The 23,038-nt window shown below is 31.7% G+C and overlaps 1 protein-coding gene across 5 annotated transcripts in view; it reads right to left on the minus strand.

Annotated features, from left to right (window-relative positions):
- Positions 1–23,038, minus strand: part of tup (LIM1_Isl and LIM2_Isl domain-containing protein tup) — a 371,468-nt gene that overhangs the window by 257,795 nt on the left and 90,635 nt on the right. For all 5 annotated transcript variants that reach the window (XM_081747535.1, XM_081747534.1, XM_081747543.1 and 2 more), the window contains exon 2: positions 16,814–17,003. In XM_081747535.1, coding sequence (XP_081603661.1) covers positions 16,814–17,003 — 190 coding nt within the window. The remainder of the gene's footprint in view (positions 1–16,813; positions 17,004–23,038) is intronic.

Genomic DNA, 23,038 nt, shown 5'->3' on the forward strand with positions numbered 1-23,038 from the left:
TAAAAGTAGCTCTAAGTAGAAGTATTGCAACCCACTGCCCTCCCCAGAAGTCCGTCCTTGATCCGCCCCTGGGGATCCAAAGTCGGCAGAAGATAAAACTTGATAACAATGGACATCCAATGCTTCGGAGGGAAGGCGGAAGTGTTAAGAACCGGCAGCTCCATATTTCTTTGTATTCGGAATAACGTGTGATGCGATGTATTTCGTGACGGTATATTTCACGTTTTCTTCACTTATAAGCGTGAAAGAAAACATTGCAGCATGCGTTTTCCCGAGTACGAGAAACCGTGCTGCTGACGACCCTTAACACTTCCGACATCGCGCCAAAGGATTCCGTGTTCACTGCTATCAAGGCTTATCGTTTGCCTACTTTGGACTAATCATGAAGTCAGAGCATATCTCAAAATTCGGTTGATGGCATGTCTGGGAATTTTACCCTGCAGGGAATAATCTGTACACCCATTGAACATTAATGAAATATGCATTTTTGGATTGCGTATACGTGACTTCCTTTACGCTGATAAAGACCACCATCCACAGTCTCTCTCGAATTCGAAATATGGCCTCTCGAAATTTGGCTTTTTCGAGATTTTGGACCGCCCTAGCTCTGAAACTATGCATTTTTCGTGATAGGTCCATATGAACTTTTTCTCTTATTTTTGCTTATAACTGTAAGGTATTACCTCTTACAGTTTGTCGGTATAGTTCAATAACACCCTATATATATATATATATATATATATATATATATATATATATATATATATATATATATATATATATATATATATATATATATATATATATATATATATATGTGTGTGTGTGTGTGTGTTGGCTTGTTTTCATTCTATATGTTAGCAAATGATTTCAAATTTAATAACGTGAATAATAGATTAAGAAACGAAACGATCAAACAGTATTCTTTGTAAAACATGATTTACAATATCACGAAATATATTATACATTGCAGTGATTGGAAAGATTCTAAAAATCTTTATAAAGGCAAGAAAATGTATTATGTAGTGTAGTGTTATCTTTTATCAGTTCAAAATGTACATTCTTTACAACAAAATCTCAATATTGTCATTTTTAACGATATCAGTTTAAAAGAAAGAAAAAAATATATATACAGTATATATATATGTGTGTGTATGTATGTATAGAGAGATAAATTCAAGGAGTTGAACAAACATATCGGATTTATCAAAGAAAATGTCAAGTGTAGAAAGTTTTTGTTATTTCAGGTTTTTTTCTTTCTTTAAGTACTGACATGGGAAAACAACTCATTATGAGTTTAAAAATAAAAGTAACTTTTCATTATTCTTAATAATCTAATTTCATGTGTAGGTCTATAAGAAATATGCTATAGGCCAGTCATTGAAGGGTCGAATAAGGAAAAAAATGGTAGAAAGCTGTAACAAATTTTATTTTCTTTGTGTAAGTGTCCGTACCAACATATTAATTTTGCACTACTTTACCATCCCGGATTTGGCCGCCATCTTGGAAAAATGGCGCCAAAAATGAGTTTTTTTTTGTAAATATCTCGTACGGAAAGCATTTTAGAGCAAAATATGTTATTACAAAAATAATCTACATTAAATTCTCTACAAGAAATATTCTCTTCATTTTTTCTATAGGATGCACCATTTAGATTTTATAGGCGTGGCAAATTACGCATTTTTCTTTTAGCATCGCTTTGCAGCACAACCTTAGCGAAAAGTTTCTGGTACTATTTTGTTTTAGTGACTTTTTAATATAAAATATAAATTAATATATTTTTCATTCATAGCAGGTGTGACTTAGGATAAGTAATCAGGTCTCTATCTATGTTCAAGATGTCAGCTGAAAAATGCTTTATCTGTGAAAAACTTCTCGGTGATGATGCAGAAGAAACGAAACTTGAAAGAAAGCTGGCTCAGCATATGATTCACAGAGTCTTAACGAATAAAGAACATTAAGAAGATGCTTACTACCATACTTTTGACTAAGATGCACCGCAAGTCCTACTTGCGATTAGGATAAAAGATATTTTGGTGTAGCTGCTGCAATTATGACGTGAGAAATTGTTATATTTATTCTATCCCATTTTGTGGTATTCTCTGTCTTGTTTTTCAAGATAGTAGTACCGAGAAGCCATTTTAAGGTCCCAGGAATGAATGAATTAACGTCATTCAAACATTACCTGCTGATGGCTATTCATTAGTTTCATAAACCTGGGATTTGATATCTTCAGCAATTATTTGCCCGGTTGTCATTATGATTCTCAAATTCTCTTCGTCCATATATTTACGCTTTCAACGATCATACCATGCGTCCGTGAGAATTTTATACCCTGTATCACAGAAGCAAACTATGGATTTTATGTTTTTGTTTGTTGGTTTAATAATATCGTTTGAGTAACTTTCTTTCAGATTCGTTCTTATTGCTTTTTTTTTTCAGTTGGCAGTGCATCATTATAATCTTGAAAAATTTCACTGAATGAAAATTTGCACTCTTCCTTGTTAGCTTCAAGGTAGTTAAAAGCATAAACCATGGCATCTGAAACATTATCTTTCGGATGACCACGTTTCATTCCAAAAGAAATCTTGTAAAACTTTTTCATGCATGAAGCATGGTATCTGGCTTCAGAAGCAACTAAATCATGAACATTGCCAATACTAACTTCTTTGTCCCAGTCGTCATTTCTTTTGTCGGCTGCTTCGTACACTCTCACGCTGTCACACGTTTTTTACTATGTCTCTTTAAAAATTCATCTGATGTACACTCATATCCAAAATTATTGTCGCATGTCTATAAATATGTTGTTGTAGGAATATAATTTGATAACGAATTCGCCCGGTATGTGTATAATCGACAAAGACATGTATGTGGCAAATTTCATGTCAAAAGAGCAGTAAATAAGAATAATAAAATGAAAATAAAACTTTCATGTCCATTTAGCAACATTTTATTTTACTCATTCTAATTTTCGTATTTATAATTCTTTTCCTATCAAATTTACCAGAAATTTACATTTCCTGATTATACGCATAGTATCAGTATTAAAAGTACCCTGCAAATTCCTTATCAAACTATATTTTTACAAGGAGACAGTTACAATTATATTGGACATGAGTGTACATTGTCTACAAAACAGGCAGGCTTCTTGAAAATTAAATCTTAGTACTTCTGATCTAAGGGTTATTGGCGTAGGTGATGAAGTACGTTGTGATAGCAACCCTTTGCTACTTTTTGTTTTTCTGAAAACTTTTCATGAGATGTAACACTTCTCAGTCTCTTAAGTTGACATTCGTTTCCATCTTTCAATTTAATACTGCAGTCTACTAATGTTTTCAGTCCCTTTTCTTTTACTATACATGTAACACCATCACCGAGAAGTTTCTCACAGATAAAGCATTTTTCAGCTGACATCTTGAACATAGATGATCTAATAGACCTGATTACTTATCCTTAGTCACACCTGCAATGAATGAAAAATATATTAATTTATATATTATATAAAAAATATCATTAAACAAAACAGTATCAAAAAATTTTCGTTAAGGTTCTGCTACAAAGCGATGTTGAAAGCGTAATTTGCCACGCCTATAACATCTAAACGGTGCATCCTATAGAAAAAATGAAGAGAACATTTCTTGTAGAGAATTTAATGTAGATTATTATTATTATTATATTATTATTTTGTAATAACATTTTTTTCTTTAAAATCCTTTCCATGCGAAATATTTACCAAAAACTTATTTTGGCGCCACTTTTCCAAGATGGCGGCCAAATCCGGGGTGGTAGAGTGGTGCAAAATTAATATGTTGTTACGGACACTTATATAAAGAAAATAAAATTTGTTCCAGCTTTCCACCATTTTTTTCTTATTCGACCCTATATCATCCCTTATTTACTGGCCTACTAACACAACACAAGTTGTTTTTAAGAACACAAACGTATGAGGAAGTTAGTATCAAAATTCAAAGAACTCAGTTATGCATGTTTCTTCTTTTTCGGGGGAGGCAAATATATTATAAGGAAATTCTTTCTGACCATATTAGACGGAAATTTTACTTACTATTGTTACAGATTATACTCTAGAAAAATTTATGTACTGCAAAATGAGGCTATAATTGATGGACAAACAGTTACTTTAGCATTTAATAATAATAATAATAATAATAATAATAATAATAATAATAATAATAATAATAATAATAATAATAATAATAATAATAATAATAATAATAATAATAATAATAAACACATGCCCTTTCTGAACCTCAGAGACGAAGAAACGAAACGAATTTATCTGGCTTCGAAGTTGATGTAACAAGCCATTTTTGCATTGAAACTGTTCATACACAGAGAATAGTACAAACTGAATCAAAGAAAAAAATTAAATATTATGCATTAACCATCTAAAACAGAACTCCTTGGCATGAGATTCCAAAGGGTTTTAGCCGAAAAGTCTGCGATTAGAGCTGTGCCACATTTCAATATATAGATCAATCAACCGATGATTTTCGATATTGTCGGTACTTCGATATTTTGTATTTTTTTTTTATTTATAAAAAGCTATGTTTAATAATGCTCTATATAAGAAGCAAAAGTTTAATTTCTTAGTGATTCAATAATTAAACTTCTGTTGGCTTGCTGGATCCTTGTTATTTTCGAGTGGCGATAAAAAGAAAATATGATGAGCATTAAAAAAATCAAATTCGAGATTTCAACGAATTCCCGCGTTTCATGGCACGTACATGCAGAAAAAGTGATGCAGAAAAAGTACATGCAGAATTTCTGTCCGCCTGCTTGTCCCAATTTAAGGTAGGGCTTTACGATATTTCAATACACATATAATAAACATACATATATCCTTCTTCAAAAATTTTACACATCGACACTTTTGAACTTCAAAATATCAATCAAGTTTCGACATTTTGTCGATATTGATTTTCGATATCCGAATCCGAATATTGTATAGCCCTTATCTGCAGTCCCAAGTTAGGAGGTATGTGGTCAGAACACCGCGAGTTCCATTGGAATTGCTGGTTTTATTGAGAGGGTTTGTTATCCGTTGTTTTTAGTTTCCCAATTCTCTTCACGACGCTGGATAGTTAACTGTCGTACTTCAACGTCATACAGAATTCCTCCTAGCCTTCCATGCTTAATACAAACCAGGCCCTGCATTGGTTGTCTGCAGAAAACTTATAAAAAAAGGTAGACCAGTACAGGTGGGAATTTCGCCATCATATGACATGATTTCATTATTTACAAACTTTTCCTTATCATATATATACAAGAAAGAAAAAAGTTAGTCTCAATGGAATTAAATTATAAATTGTGGGTGTATAATTTTGAAACTGGATTTATTTAAATTCAGCTTTTCGAATATGTATATTATATATAAAAAAAAAACTTTCCTGGTTTATTTGTAAAATACATATGCCGGTAATGTGATGGACATTAAAAATAATTTCATGAAAACTAGAAACTTGAACAGGACCAATGCGAAAGGTGGCTTGTATCCAGAATTAAAGAGTAGGTCTCATCTCATATATAACCTCGGTGCGCAAAAAATGTCTAATTCAAACCAATCAGTTAGCCATGTAAAATTACATATAGTTAATACCTATAATTTATATAAAAATCATTTAACAGCATATCCATTAATGGTAAATACTATACACGAATAGTCAACAGTATTGACATTTTTGATTCATGGTGTGTATTGGCTTGTAAAGAAGATGTTTATCTGCCTTTCCATCAGAATCAGGATGGAGCTGTTCAGATTTTGATACTTAACCGACTGACTGTATTCTAATAATTACAATTTTACTCTGTCATGTGTATCTTTGACACCAAAAGTTACAGTATCAGAGTCAGAAGAATGATATAAATGAATCAAAATCTGAAAATAGGAACGAAAATTTTATATATTTGTGTCCAACTCATTTAGTCTATTAAAAAATAAAAGGCAAAGGAAGAGATTCACTTGCATCACTTGGGAAAAATAATGTATTGGAAATGAACAACTGGACAAGAGCAAAAAATATACTTTTTATAACCAGTTAAACCAGATTACTAAAGTCTATTAAAATAACGAAACCTATAGAGAATAGTACCTTATATTAAAATTCACTACACATATAAAATAAATAGAGCCTAATAATAATAAAAATAAAAATAAATGTTTCAAATATTTAATATCTAATTTATTAATGAATATCCAATTTGTAACTTGACATCTAGGTTGTTGAAATTCAAAACATTGGCTAGAAGTTTAAAATTTTTGGTTGTTAATGTAATTTATTCGAAACAAAGAATAATTGTATTATTTTCTAGTTGAATCATTATGATAATTTATCAAACTAAAACGGTTCTACAACTCACAAGAATTTTCCCACATTACAAACAATACATTTTTTTGCGCATACTATAATAACTTATTGTTATTATTATTATCCAAACCTGTTTGTTTCACCTTAGTTTTGTATCTAACTTTGTCCAGGTTGGAACATACAAAAGAAATCAGAGTATTTTAATAAACATATAATTCTTTATTTAGTTTACGCTTATGTATGGTGGATATGTGAGGATATTTGTATATATATATATATAAAGGGGTAATAGTATGTTGGCGCGGGAAAAAGAAAAAGTGACCACACCAGACATCGCCAATATCGCCGTTAACAAGATGTCAGACAACAATCTTCATCATCACAGACAACTTTTTTTTTAATTTTCTTTTTATTTTATTTTAGCAAAGCTTTCATTTATCTTTTTCTTCCTCTTGTTCTTTTGCTGCTAAAAATCCAAACACACACAATGACGTTTACTTGGATAAGTATCTTGCTTCTCCAAGATCATCGTTCTCATCATCACTTGGTTACAAAATGTGTCTTGTTTCATGAGGCCAAAGTGGACGATCCTCGCCTGAATTCCTAGGATCCTCAACCATCGCTCTTCCGTTGATGAAAAAAAGCCTCTTGAAGAATACAACCATGACTGGACTCGGCGTCATCAGCTCCTCCCTTTTTGGACTTCTTTTTATCTTATTTCATTTTATCCTTTCTTTTCGTTTCCACATCAAGACCAACTGTAGAGCACGATTGTAACGTTTCAACTGAAGTTTGATTTGGAATCAGGCTGAAGAGCTGTTGAGAGTGCCGTGAACCGGTGGGAAGGCCGAGCCGGAGGTGTTACACTGAGAATTGTGCAGACATGACTCTCTCGCTTCAAGTGAATTATTGTTATTATTATTGTACTGTACGCAATCATAAGTACTTCACAAAGCTTTCTTTTCCATTCACATCAAACATGAGGTTGTAAGTTTTGCTTCTTCCAAAACATGCATGTGTGTATATATACAGAGGGAGAGAAGGAGTCTGCCTCTATTAATAACCATAAAATCTGGTTACGTCATTAACAAATAAGAATAGCTAACTAATTATTTTTAGATCTTGCTTTGATTCCTGACAAAGCAGTATATGGATAGAGACATTTGTCATATTGGCCAACTCGTAAAAGATATCGTAAAAGAATCGTATTGCAATTTTCAAAGCCTCAATGCTTAACATATACTACTACTACTAGTTATCCTCTCTTTTTAATATATTATGGAAACAACTATCTATCTCATCATCATATTTATAGTTATATTATTTTACCCAAAAAGCATAACAGAAACGAATCATTTCGTTTCATGTTCCAATATATTCCCTCATACAGAAGTCAAATTAATTTTATTCCACAAATACTGCAACTGTCACTTGTTACAAGTAACTTAAATGAATAGGAAACATATTCAAAATCATCAGTAAGCTCGGCGTAATTGAGCGGATCGGTTGAACATAAAGGTATCTCACATTTTCAAACTTTTGAGTAAACTGGAAAATAAGGGTTAACATCTCAATGCAATTCAACGCAATGATGCATACCAAACAAACTTCGCCTGCCATCTGCAGGTATATTTCTGAAATAAAACTTATCTATATAGTTTTCGGTGGTTCAGTCACATCACTACAAGCTAACTGTGTATGATATAAAAGTAGAATGTTGTTCAGTGGTTATCGTTCGTATATCGTTCCGTGGTGAATTAGGTTACAAATGAATTACACCCTTCAACTCATATTAATAATAATAATAATAATAATAATAATAATAATAATAATAATAATAATAATAATAATAATAATAATAATAATAATAATAATTGCAAGACATCAAACTTAAAGGTTTCTCGAAAACACAAGAAAATCTACAGTACCTAATATAAGTATTAATCCGAAGTATGCATTTGTATGACATTGATTATCTCTACTTTTCGCCTTTTTTCATTAATTAATACATTATACATTTATTAATAAGAGTAATTTAGAATGCCTTTACTGACGAATATTTACACTTGGTAATTCCACGTTTTTAACAGTGTAGCATATCCCAAGCATATCCAGATCCATAAGGTACGTAATTATTTGTAATATAAGATAAACACTTACCCCAGTAGTCCAGTAACAGTTTGTTGCCCACCCCGAAGCCTCTACTAGATTTTTACTTATTTTATCCACGTAACTAAAATAAGTTCTTTATAAATAGACTGCTTGTAAAACGAAGAGTAAAATGTCAAACCTTATAAGAACAAAGCTTCCTCGCACTTAAGAGTCTTCATCCCGGCGAAATTAAAATACCGCTAATTTTACAGTAATTATATGATATCTTCAAATAGATAAAAGATAATCGAAATGTGGAACAAGAGCGCCCTAGACAATATTATTTTACATGAGAAACCGTTATCACGAGACATTTATCTGCTTGCGATTTCGAGCTATTTTGAAAATCGGCATTTATTTTCGCGTTTCTAAACAGCTGAAAACGGAAAGCCACTAGGTGACTTGTGATAACGGTACCTCACGCAAAATAACATTGTCTAGGGCGCTCTTGTTCCATATTTCAATTATATTTTATCTATTTGAAGATATCACATAATTACTGTAAAATTAGCGGTATTTTAATTTCGCCGAGATGAAGACTCTTAACAAAGATCCCAACCTCCTCTGTCGCGACACTCTCTTAGCTCTATTACTACTATTTTCTACTCTATGAAAAACATTAATACTCCACTATGTAAAATAGATTAAAACAAAGTAAAGGCTTCTAAAATGTGGGTATGGAGAAGACTGGAGCTTTTTTTTCTAAATAGAATTCAAAGAGAAGGTGTTGAGACTAATAATAAGAAAAAAAAGTAATAACATGGAAAGGAATTGAAAAGAATCAAACAAATCTGTTAGGAGGACATTGTTCGGTAAGAACCTAAAAAGAACTTGCTAAAGTATGTGATAGAAGAAATGTTGCCAAGGAGATGAGACATTTCTCGTCTCATTTTCCAGGTGAGACGAGTCATTTCACGTGTTTCGTGGGCAAGACTAATTCAGCCAAGTCTCATATCCCACGCACTGTTTTAGTATTACATGATTTATAGTATAAAACTATAAATCGATAATGTAATTATACGAATACTATTGAGAGAATTTATCAATGTTTAAATACGCAAGTCAATAAACAATATGGTCCAATACTAAATATATCTTAAACGTCGTTATACTATCACAGTCTTCGTGGATTTCTTGTGATACGAAAGAATTTTGTTAACTTCTATATAAAATCAACAAAAAGATTAGCGCATATACAGTATTTAGAACATGAGATGACACAATTCTCCTTCCAAATTTACAAGAAGAGAAGGAAAAAAAACTTATTTCTCGTCTCGTAGGAAGTACGAGATAGAATGTAAGTACGTTTGCTTGTTAATATTCAGTGCTCCACTTCAGCATTAAGACTATATAAGACAATGAACCCACAGTTTAAAGTGGAATCCGAACCACCCTAACGCGTTTAGATTTTTAATGCTCTCCCATAAGGAATCGAAGGTATGGTATAGAGATACGGTGGCAAGAAAGAGTAGAAGAGAAAGTAAAAGACGAGCGACAAGACGAAAGGATTACCTAAGTGTCATAGTAAGATGGATATTTTTCAATTTATGACAGAATAATTGTAAAAGGTAGAATAATTTGATCTGAAGATTCTTCTTTCTACGAAAATATTTACGAGGGTTACCAAAACTCCTTCATATATTTACCCTGTCTGTCCGTGTGTCCGTCCGAGAGACAAAAATCTGAAGAACTACTTGGTGGACCACCAACAATTTTGGTCAGGAAGAAGAGGACCAAAAGTTAGAATTAAAATTCGTTGATAAAAATAATATTTAAAAGTGGTAATGGTAGAAATCATTCATTTCCGGGTTTAATCTTGATCACTCTAGAGTAAAATGGTAATAGAAGCATTTTTAAGTGTTCCAAGAATACTTTTAATCTTCAACTTTCTACTAAAGCCGGAAGTGATGGAAGTCCACTACAACTTCCGGTTTAAAGATTGATCCGCATAGAACAAAAAACAATACGAGGTAGCAAGAATGAATTTTTTGAATCCATTTTACGTTCCAGGAATAGGTACCATCTTTTCTCTTAAACCCTCTATTCAAATTGAATGTGACAGACTCCAACCAATTCTAGTTTTAACATTGATCCCTATAGAGTAAAACAGTAATAGTTAGCGAGAAGCGGTTTTCTGAAATCAATTAAACATCCAAGAAATTTATTCCATTTTCACTATAATCTCTCTACTAAAACCGGAAATAGAAAACTACTACTACTCTCGATTTTAATATTAATTGAATGTTCTATTTAGAGATAGAAAACTTATTGCTATTTATTGTTTCTAACTTGCTATAAAAAATGTACACTCAACATACATATATACATAGATATTCGATAAGTAGTAACATTAGTATTATAGTTAACATAGGGATATATATAAAATATTCAGCTAATAAAAAAAATAGCCATCTATAATTTAAATGGTTCTGCGTTGAACAAATTAGACTGAATTCCTTTTTTTTTTAAAAAAAAAGAAAAAGAAGTTCTTTCATGGATTTGATAAATACTGTATACCCAGAAATAGAATTTTTCGACTACAGTGACATAATTATTGTAAGTTAAGCTGTTTAATCATATAATTTGATTCAGTTCTTTCTATAACCTGTTCAATGTGCTGTTTTGATCAGGAAGTTTTAATGTTCCTTTTTTTTTTATCACTTACAGCTGAAATCGTTAATGCTATTATTTTCTGGAAATTGTTGATGAGCCGAATATTGATTATGAATACGTACTACGTCTCTTAGTTGAATATATGGTTGTAAATTTGAGAGTTATTTCTACGTTAATTGTAAGATTTATGAGTTAATCTGCAAGTAGCACATAGATTTTTGGTAGATTTATTATAGTGATGTTCATGTCAGCAGCCATAAAATGTAGCAAACACATTCAATAATAATAATAATAATAATAATAATAATAATAATAATAATAATAATAATAATAATAATAATAATTTGTAGTTATAACAGCATAGCCCATCCTACACAATCTGTGCACCAAACAAGTTTAATTTGTGGGCCGGGCATAGTTGTGCTTTGTGCTTTAATTACTGGTGACTATGAGAAGAACTTTTATTGGTTATTCTCTTCTCATGTCAGCAAATGGTATGTGTCGCTTTGTTCGTTATTTTAAAAAACTGTATTTTTTAGCTACTCATTTATATCTTCTCATACAGTATTAAAACATCGGGGCAAATAAGTCAGCTGTAAGAGCTTGGTATCTATCTCACGACTTTAACTGTTAGATTATAACAATTAACTTAATAACTTAGGACGCATAATTTTGAAAATAATACCTATAATTTAATGTCATAAAAATATTGCATGTTGAACCAAAATCGCATGGTAACACCCTGACCTAGGGTAAAGCTTTATATATTTACCGTCTCTTGTCTTTGCATTAGAATAAAAAAAAAAAAAAAAACATAGGATTAAATATGTATGAGTGCATGTGTGTATGTATGTCTGTATGTGCGTGTTGACGCAAGATATACATAGACTTCCACCATACTTTCGGCAACTTTTCTTAAAACATAATAATATGTACTTTTTATATATTTTTTGCACGCAGAAAGTTGATATAAAAACTACAAGATGCAGACCTGTTATTCTTTTATTTCTCTTTAAACCACACACATATACAGGAATTATATTTTGATTATATTATCAAGTGCAACAAAATAAGAAAATATTAGTTTCAGAAATTACCTTTGCGAATTTTCCGATATCGTGATTTTATATATATATATATATATATATATATTAGTGGTCAAAGTGAGACGGTGTGCGGTGGTATGTTATACCGCCTTTGGTTTTTCAGTGATGAAGGCATACCGTCTCTGGTTTTTAATGATTAAAACATACCGTCACTGGAAAATAGATTCTAAGTACCTTTAATACAGTAATTGACGAATAGCTTCGCACATAAAAAGATTTTATTTCTGATGTAGAAATAATTTCTAAGTTGACAACACCAATATTTTTGTTATTTTTTCCTACCTTTTGGTTTTAAAATAAAATGTCTTCAAAGAAGATCCAAAATGGACCATATTGAATTGTTTCTTTCTTATGTGTTTTAGTGTGTGTGTATTTTCTTGTCTTAATGCATATAAATGCAGTGTTTTGAGCATGGGGGGATTTAGGGGTTGTCTGCTATGGGGATGGATCTTCCGGGAATGCGGCATAGCCCATAGTCGAGTGGGGAGACCGGGATTTTTCCCGCAGGAAGTTGTTAATATTCTCATTTGGTTTTTGAGCGTTTTCGTGCATAATTGTTTATAATAGCACAAGGGGAGATATATATATATATATATATATATATATATATATATATATATTTTCAGAAAGTTGTTGGCGGGGGATCAAAGTTTCTCCATATCCACCCCCATTACCACACCATATTCTATTTTTAATATTAACATGATGAGCGTGTTAAAATGAAGAGATTTAGATTTTTTAAAATTAGAATTTTGTTACTATTTGAAACAATATGCCAAAAATATTGTTATATCTAAACCAACATTTATTATTATTATTATTATTATTATTATTATTATTATTATTATTATTATTATTATTATTATTATTATTATTATTATAGGAAAAATGAAATGAAATCTTTGTTTTACGTCCCACGATCTGTCGGCTAGGCTAACGGTGATGGTGAGAAATGAATAAATTGATGGAATGAAGAGAGTGGGAGGAATTGGAATAACCCCGAGAAAACTTACGCACGACCACAAAACTCACTTGGCGCGAGCTGGGATTTAACAAGGACCCCATGCACCAGAGGTAAACGCTCTACCACTGAACCGCCGCGACTCTTGTTCTTTGGAAATTGTAATGTTATTTCAGTATGTATAGTATTAATTATTGCGGAGAAAACCTTTCTTAAATTGCAAACTTATAATTATTACACATTAATAATTGAAAAAAATTTAAAACCAATTTCGAGTTACGACAGTCTTATTCTCAAGATTAGAAATAAAACCCCGATTGAGCTCGAATTTAATGTTCCTCGATTACGCTCTCTATATAGGTCTACTATACAGAAGAGAACGAAATATGGGTGAAAAATCAAGGTTACTAAGGTGAATAATGTTGTAGTGCGAAGGAAGTAAGGAAAAACAGAAAACTCATAGACAAGATATTTTTTCTAGGATAAGCCAATGATCCGCCATTATTCTATCACTGAACAACCCTATACCCATGTGATAAGTATAAAATAGTAACATAGTTAACATACTAACCAGTTTTTAAAGTGGTAATTGGTTGTCCACAAGATAGGACATACATACTTCGAAGCACCAACATATATTATATATGTATATAGGTATATAAAGATAATATTACATTTCCGTGGATATAAATTTCAAAATCATTTCATGGAAAATCAAAGCTTATTTGTTGTATCATATTTTTCTTAAAAGATTACTAAGAAAATATTAGAAAGACCCAAAAAAGACAAGTGCCTGAAACATAAGATCAAAAACCAGTATGACTGGTATAATTAACATTAATTTGTATTGGAAGGAAGTCACAATAATTAAAACTGTGTTTTACCATTTTACAACTTAATGAAACGCTTCTTCAATTAGTAATTCCTTTTGACAGAAAGATTTATTTATATATTTTAAGGAAATGAAATGAAGCAAAAAGCGTTCAGTACTTGGAAATATTGCAACACAAACTATTAGAAGCAAAAATGAACATTTGTCTGCTTATTAAATCGGTTATTTTCAATAATTATGACTATATATGTTTGTTTTCGATTCTTTAATAATGTTACTGTGGATCATGACGTTGGTTTATTAATAAAGAACGTGAAAGATATATACGGTCATGAAATTTTAGGTCCTTTTAGCTCATCACATTTTATTTATTTATCTCTAACCAAGTTTCACTAACATTATGACCCCGAAAAATATGTTAATTAAATAAATTCATTGAATTTCACTGTTGTTACAAAAAAAATATATAGCATTGAAAACATTGATAGTTTATAATGTATTTTATGAACCTGGTATTAAATCACTGATATTATTTCAAATGTGTTTTTAGTTATACAGATTTCAGAATTGAAATTTAGTTTCTTTACAACTAGGGAAAATTATAATTAACAAGTAAGAAGATATTCACGAAAGGATAATATACCTAGTAAAATATATTGAAAGTAACACACACACCTATATATATATAAATATCAGAAATTGATCATATTATGCGGCAAGATTGTCCATTTAGCTTAGTAACAAACATGTACAATGCATGGATCTTGAATAAACCATTTGTCACAGCTATAAAATAGCTATAAAATGTTTAAAATTGAAAAAAAAAACTTTTACTAAAAACCTTTACCTAAGATAAAGCCGTTTATGTAGTACAATCCTGAGTGTCTAGCAATATCAGAAATTTCTACAATATTATTAGTATTTAACGGAAAGACAACCAAAAATGAGACATATTGGTATATGAATCTGATTTTTGTTGGAAACTCAAAAATTGATGCTTAACACAACCACGCCATCTATTAAGCTAAAACTCATAATACTGAAGTATACTATCATGAAGCTCTTCAACATGAAACTTGCACCACGATGTTACATCCCGTGGTAAATGAGATATACTCAAAATTACAATTAGATCTACAACTGTAATTTTTGAGAAAATGGAGAAAAACCAGTTTCACTGCGCAAAAGATTGTCGTAGTTACGAACTATATATATATATATATATAAACATCCATTGCTATTTGTCTTCTAGTAATGAAAACACACATAATCCTAATAGTTGCCCAAATGCCTCAAAGTTACAAACATATTAGTTATAATTTCACTAACAATAGAAACTATAGTATGGAAAAGAGCTTCTAGATATCTGAAGAATAGTGATCTGCCTATAGAACATACTTTGTTTTGGATAGGATGGATACCCCTAACATATAAATTGAACACGGTATTTTATTATATTTGCAACAAATAATGTTTGTTTGATTTAATGGGATTCTCTTTAACGTTTCTGTTTAGCAAAAAAAAAAAAAAAAAAAAAAAAAAAAAAAAAAAAAAAAAAAAAAAAACCTACACGTACTGTTTAAAGTGCGATTCGAACCACTACTTGTTTGTCCGAGACAAATGTTCATTCCGGAAATTCAACCCGGCAAAAGTTTCAGGTTAACGTTAAAAGTTTTGAACTAGTTGCAAAACTTTGAATTAATGATAAAAATTTTGGATTATTAATAAAAATTTTGGACTAGCTATAACAGCTCTAAACTAATGATAAAAGTTTTAGATTACAATTTCTAAAACTTTTCTATTTCAAAGAACTCTCAATGTCTTAGGTCACTTTGTTTTCCAAATTTCAGTAATGCAATTTATTTTACAGTTAATTTGGAAAAAGGAAAATGATGGGAGTTAGTAGTAATGGGTCTGAAGGATCCGCTGCAGAAACAAAACCCCGCCAGTTTCAACCCTATTCATTTGTGGTTGCTAATTACTTATTCCATTAGATCCAAGTACAATAATTTTTCCTCATTTTCTAGGCGTGCCTAAAGATCTTTTCCATTTGCTTTTCAACTAACACTATATGCAAACCATGTATACGTTGGCGATATTTCTCGACCATCTTAGATATTTCAATTTAATTACTGCATATGCTTGAAAATAAATTTATATCGTGGAGTTTGCCGTGTTGTTTAACATTATTCATTCCGTCACAGCAACATATATCTTGCTCAAGAAGTATTGTTTTGTAAAATATAGCTATTATTCTACTGTATAATGTGGATATATATCTATATTATAAATCTTATATTATTGAGGGAAAATTAATTTTATGAGCTAAATTTTACTTTTATATATGAAAGTAAATATTTTAATAAAGCATATTAAACATTAAATTTATTCAATAATAATAATAATGCGATATTTATAATTATATAAAAGTATTAAAAAATACAAAACTGGAAAAATTAAAATAACGATGCAGGTCAAATCATAGCAGATTACTATTTTAATACTCCTTCCTTCTTTTTAAATCAACGCAATGAATTAAAAGATTGGTTGGTGTGACTATATAGTTATTAGACTTAAATTTATATTGAACAATAAAGGTAGAACATTTCTCAAATTTTATTACACTACGTTAACGTTACTGCCTTATTTTAACGTTATTACACTAAACATGTGGCTACTTTTAAAATGCGTTTGTAATTTTTAAAAATCATGAGAAACTTTGATTTCATCACTGTATGTTTAAAGAATATTGCACTTATAAACCGTGCTTTTTCTTTTTTTAAAAAAAGTTTTTTTTTCTTTTAGAAAATGAGTAAGTTCTTACCTTACGTAGTCCCGCTTGCAATACGTCTTTCCGTCGCGAACGAAGCAAGTACAGGTCTCGTCTAGAAACTGATGGCACTCGGCGCACTTGAGACAGGCGGCGTGCCACTCGAGATCAGGAGCCACCCGCAGGATGTACTGGTCGTGAATCTGGGCACCGCAACCGACACAGAGACTTAGCCGCCGCTTTTCTGAAATTAAAGTAATATCATGTAAGTGTAATGGATGTTTGAAATAGGGTTAGTAACATGTTTTCAAACAATGCGAAAAACCTGACTTTCCGAAAAAGGAAAGGATAATCACTAGATGCTCATGTTAAGGACAAATAATCACTATAACAAAAATAGGAGACCTAATAAATAGTAAAAATATTTGATTTTATTGCATAATTATATAAACTGGAATTAGATTTTGTAGCTAATCCAAGATATAAATTCGAGAAGAGACGTAAAACATGGCAATATCAGATTATAGTGTTAGATCTCATATAGGGTCTACTGGTTTTAATTGTATATGATTCATAATATAAAACTATAAATTGATAAAGTGGTTGTACGAATACAATGAAGAGTATTTTTATCAACGTTTAATGATACGTAGAACATTACACAATATACTCTAATAATGAACATTATTACATAATTATTAATATTATTATTTAAATATTATATCACATCTACGGACGAGACTTAAGAAAAACAACTAACCAGTGATAGAAAAAAGACATGAAAGCACTTTGGGTAATTACCAGTACGAATAGATCAAGTATTTTAATCATTATCTCTGCAACCATTCACTTCGGCTGTTTCAGGAAAAAAAGGTGCTATATATGGAACTTGTTACAGTATTTAGTTGTGTATTGCGTTGACCAATAAACAATGTTATGAAAAAAATGGTAATTTTTATCCAAATTTTCGAAACAAGAAAGCTTAAGCAATAAGCAGATCGAAGGCGAGAAAACGTGTTGAATGAAAATGATCTATGCCTTATGTTTATTGCCTAACAGTAAAACTATTACCGAAAATGCCACTTTTGGAACCTTGCATTTATCTTGTCACCAGTGTTTCCCCACGAGATGTTAAATTTCTAATCTCATCTGGATATCAGTCTTTAAAACGAGACGAGAAATACATTTTCATATTCAAGACGAGACAAGAAACATGGTAATAATGAAATTATAGTGTTAGAGCTCATGTACTAGTTTAATGCTATATGATTCATAGAATAAAAACGATAAAGTGATTGTACGAACAAAATGAAGAGCATTTAACATTGTTTAAATATACAGGTACGTAGGACATTACACAATATACTACAATAATAAACATGGTTTAAATGTTGTTATATCAAGAAATGCAGAAGTCTTATTAAACGCTTTCAGGGACATGAGTTTAGAAGTAAATGCAGAGAAAACTAAATGCATGAAAGTGCGTCGGGACCGTAATACGGCAAATTATGGATGCATTAAAATATTAAATTATATTTTTGATAAAGTGGATACCTTCAAATATTAAGGATCAATATTAATAGACGAAAATCATATTCACGGAGAAATTAAATGTCGACTAAAAGCAGGGAATTCGTGTTACTATTCGGTTCAAAATCTCTTGTCGTCGCGAATTCTGTCGAGGAACTCAAAGCTTAAAATATGTAAAACAATAATCATGCCTGTTGTTCTGTATGGTTGCGAAACATGGTCGCTTAGTCTGAGAGAAGAACAGACTGAAAGTATTTGAGAACAAGATCCTGAGACGAATATTTGGATCCAAGAGGAAAGGGAATGGGGAATGGCGAAAACTTCATAACGAGGTACTACATAATTTATATGGTTTATCCAACATTGTTAGGGTCGTCAAGTCTAGGAGGCCTAGGTGGGCAGGTCATGTAGCTAGAATGGAAGAAAGTAGAAACGTTTCAAAGTCTTGACTCGAAGACCAATCAGAAAACTACCATTAGGAAGACCTAGGTGCAGATGGGAGGACAATATTAAGATGGATCTCGCAGAGATAGGAATACAAAGTAGAAACTGGATCCAATCGGCTAAGGATAGAAGTCAGTGGAGAACTTTTGTGAACGCGGCATTGAACCTTCGGGTTCCACAGGCCACAAAGTTAGCTAGTTATATCACACCCTTCATAGACCTCTCGTGGCGTGGAAGAATTCTGGTGTTTTCTAGATGAAATTAAGAAAAAACGGGCATAAATTATGTATATAAATTTACAAAACGAGATTATAAAAATTTGAAAATGAGACAAGAAAATCTTTCAGAGAATGGAGCCGCCGCCGAGACGAGACAAAATTTCTATTAAATTTACAGGGCGAGGCGAGGAAACTCATTTTTCGTCTTGCCTTATCTACTAGACATTGGAAGTGACGAAATTACTTGATATATCCATTAGGTTAATTAACTGATTGATTTGGTTTGAATTGCACGTTTGGAGTCAGAGAGTCGGGTTGGATTCCTGGTGGGAGCTCATGTGGCTCGGATCCCACCTTAAGCTGTACGCCCCGTCTCATATAGCCTCGCTGCTGAAACGAACACTAAATTCAAAATCAAATGAATTAATTATTTTATTTTATTAATGCATTGATGAGTAAACTTTATTTTACACGTGAGCAACAAGTTTACAATAATTATTAATGTATATATAAGTAAGTTAGATCTCATTGATTAACAAAGTGATTAGAGTGAATGTAAATCTTCATGTGTAGTTTTTCAGAAAATAGAGAAAAAATATTTCATGGCTCTAAAATATTATGTAGTATTTCTTTTAAAATGATAAATTTTATTCTCTTGAAGCGGGTTGTTTATTTATTTTGTGTACTTATACATGTAACTACTAAGTATCAAAAATCGTATCCATTGTGTTCTCCTAACGGTGACATACACACTCCTAACAGTAGCTTATATAGTATACTATTTGTAATGAATGACGCAATATATATTCCTTTCATTCCTCTGAGTATATAATTAATTTCTCTTTGGACAAAATGTCAACATTCACCTCTTAGGTCTGTCCGAATTAGTATATCACAGACCTTCCTTAGTTTATAAAAACATAGGCCAAAAGTCCTGCCATATATTGATAATTTGTGATTCCTTATTTTCACTTCAAAATTTTGATTTACTGATTGATGTTTAAATGTTCCTTTCAGCAAAAAAAAACTGTGACGAGACCTGCTATTTTGAAAATGAAATGAAATCATTCAGTATATCGTTACACGATTATGCAGTTTAGGCCTAGGGAGAAGGATGATTAAAGCAAGTGAATAATGATGAAGGAATTAATGGAATAAGATTGTGCAAGGAAACGGAAGTATCCCGAGTACAACCATGGACAAGGTGTCGTCCACCACTTACTTGGCCAGGAATATAACAGTCAAATTATCAATAATGGATATTGAATTATGAATAATATGTCATCGATGGTATCCATCTCATATAACGGATATCAGGTGGTTTATAGCTATATAATACTCGTGTATAGCTTAGCTCACGAATCTCTGCCACGAAGACGTGAACGATTACTTCAATAGTATCTGTCTTGGAGGAAATTCTTCGTTGCATCAATCACGGCAAGAGATTCCTGAGCTAAGCTACATTTAAGTTACTTCAATAGTATCTGTCTTGGAGGAAATTCTTCGTTGCATCAATCACGGCAAGAGATTCGTGAGCTAAGCTATACATAAGTTACTTCAATAGTATCTGTCTTACAGTAAATACTTCGTTGCATCAATCACGGCAAGAGATTCCTGAGCTAAGCTATATTTAAGTTACTTCAATAGTATCTGTCTTGGAGGAAATTCTTCGTTGGTGTCAATCGCGGGAGAGATTCCTGAGCTAAGCTTTACCGAATAATATCCCGGATATTATAGATTAACAGGTATTACTTATCCGAATACAGCCGTAGATACTACCTCCGATAGCCGTAGATATTATCCGAATACCTCGTGTTTTCACATAGATGAATCTTACACTGCTTTAATAGAAAAGGCTTTACCAGTAATAATATTGTACGACGAAAATATCAGATGTCATTCACTGTATGTTTAGAATTATTTGCTTCAATAAATTAGGAAAATATAGCGTATAGTTTTTAAGATGGACTATTAAATTGTTAATTTGTTAAAGACTTTAGTAGATTAAGTTAAGTCTAGTTTGTTGCTTTGCGTATGTTCTTTTGTGCCACAACAATCACAATGACTGACTCATTAAAAAAAAAGAAAGAAAGAAAAAAAAAGAATAATAAAAGCTGAAACCAATAGTTTACGCTTACCCACATTGCGTGCAACACCTCTCGTCTTAATTAAGCTACAAAGCTCCCTAATGATGAAGACTTCGTGAGAGATTTCTTGGCTCCCCCTTCTCCTTCCTACGTAAATCAACGTGTGGAGCGTGTGACACTTCTCTGATGAAAAATATAGTAATAATGCAATTTTCGCTTGCGCACAGTGCGAACTACGTAGTACTTTTAAATATATACAAGGAATAGAAACATCTTTGGAGGTGAATCTTCCTTTTAGATTCCGTCGGGTGAGGTTTCAGAACATGACAGAGGGGGGGACGGGGAATATCGTCCTTGATCCCCCATTATATTTTCCTGTTATCCAGAGAATCACAAATAAAAGAATAGACTTTTTTCCCCTTTCTTATCAATTTCATTCCCGCCATAGCATATGATTATCTTTCAAAAGAAGAAAGATAGGCATCAAATGTTTTGTTAGGATTTTTTTTTACGTCTTTCCAGTTGAGATTCTCAAGTGTTACAAACGAATAACAGAACAAAAAAGAATGAAGAAGAATCATAGTGATGATGGTGGTAGATTTTTTTTTCTTTTTTGAAAGAGTATTTTAAACATGCAAGGGCAATGATGATGAAGAATAGGCGGGGCTTATGCGTATATTTCCAGCCAATCAAAAGTCTTGGAAAGACTTCAAGATCAGTCTCTTCAATCTCCCCCTCCTTCATTCTTCTCCTACTTCATTTTACTTGCTTCTTCCAGGTCCTCCTCTCCTTTTTTCTTTCTTTCTTTTTTTTTTAACCCTTGGCAATGTGAACTCGCCGCTTAACAAATCGCTTTGGTGACGCTTCGCCAGTCTTGAGTTCACTATATCATCATGAACGTAATATCAATAATAAAGCTGGTTTTCCGTAAAAACTAAAATAGTTCTAAGTATTAAAAAAAAAAAAAAAACACCTTTTAAAAGGGGTTGAAATTTTCCTTGTACTTTCTGAAACCCGCTTACAACAAACTGTATTAATTCTCATTATAACTTTATTGGCTAGATGTTTATATAAAGGCTGAAGAGGCGGTCAACTCAACGAAAGTACAGCCAATATGAAATATTTTGACAACACTATCATAATTCTTGCAGACTTGGACATTGTAGCAAGTATTTATTCTATGTGATTAAAATTAAAGGTTATCATTGCAAAATGTATATAAACAGGGTCGGATCCAGGATTTTCTGAAGGGGGAGTGCACCATAACTACCAAGATAACCAATCTCATTGAAACTCTTCAAAGTGACATATATCAATATTCTTTACACCTGACTTCATTGATACATAACGGAGGGAAGGGTGTATTTTAAAGAAGGTTGCAAGTGTTATGCAGGAAAAATTGTTCTCTCTTCCTGGCGTCTATTTTCTTTCCTACTTGAAAAGTGTTATATGTATTGCTTTGCTTGGTGAATACTTTTCCTTCAACCTTCAGAAAATCGACTTGAACTATTGCATTTGCAAAACTTCTTTCTTTTAAGCCCTAAACGAAACCATGACGGCAGAAAGTTTCGAAAAGAGTTGCTATTTTCACTGCTAGTTTCTCATTTTAGATAGTGCATATTTACAACGAAGGGGCTTGTGTGTGTGTGACGTGCACCCCCTAAATCCGGCCCTGGATATAAATATAACATATTGGAATTGTATATATATATATATATATATATATATATATATATATATATATATATATATATATATATATATTATACTTATTTTCTTTAGTGTGCAAAAGTATGCAATGAGAACTATGTAAGTCAGTTTCGATAACATATTTCGCATATACAATACAGTATTCATAAATGAGTTCATAGATATATATGCTGCCAAATTAAGCAGAGCGTTTTTCAATACAAGAATCCATTTCATTAATCTGGAACAAATTGTATTAGAATCAGGATTCTATAGAGGCTATGAAAAAAGAACCAACATTTATAGCTTTA

This window comes from Thermobia domestica, chromosome 2 (assembly GCF_964235325.1).
Source record: "Thermobia domestica chromosome 2, izTheDome1.hap1.1, whole genome shotgun sequence".
Classification (NCBI taxonomy): domain Eukaryota; kingdom Metazoa; phylum Arthropoda; class Insecta; order Zygentoma; family Lepismatidae; genus Thermobia; species Thermobia domestica.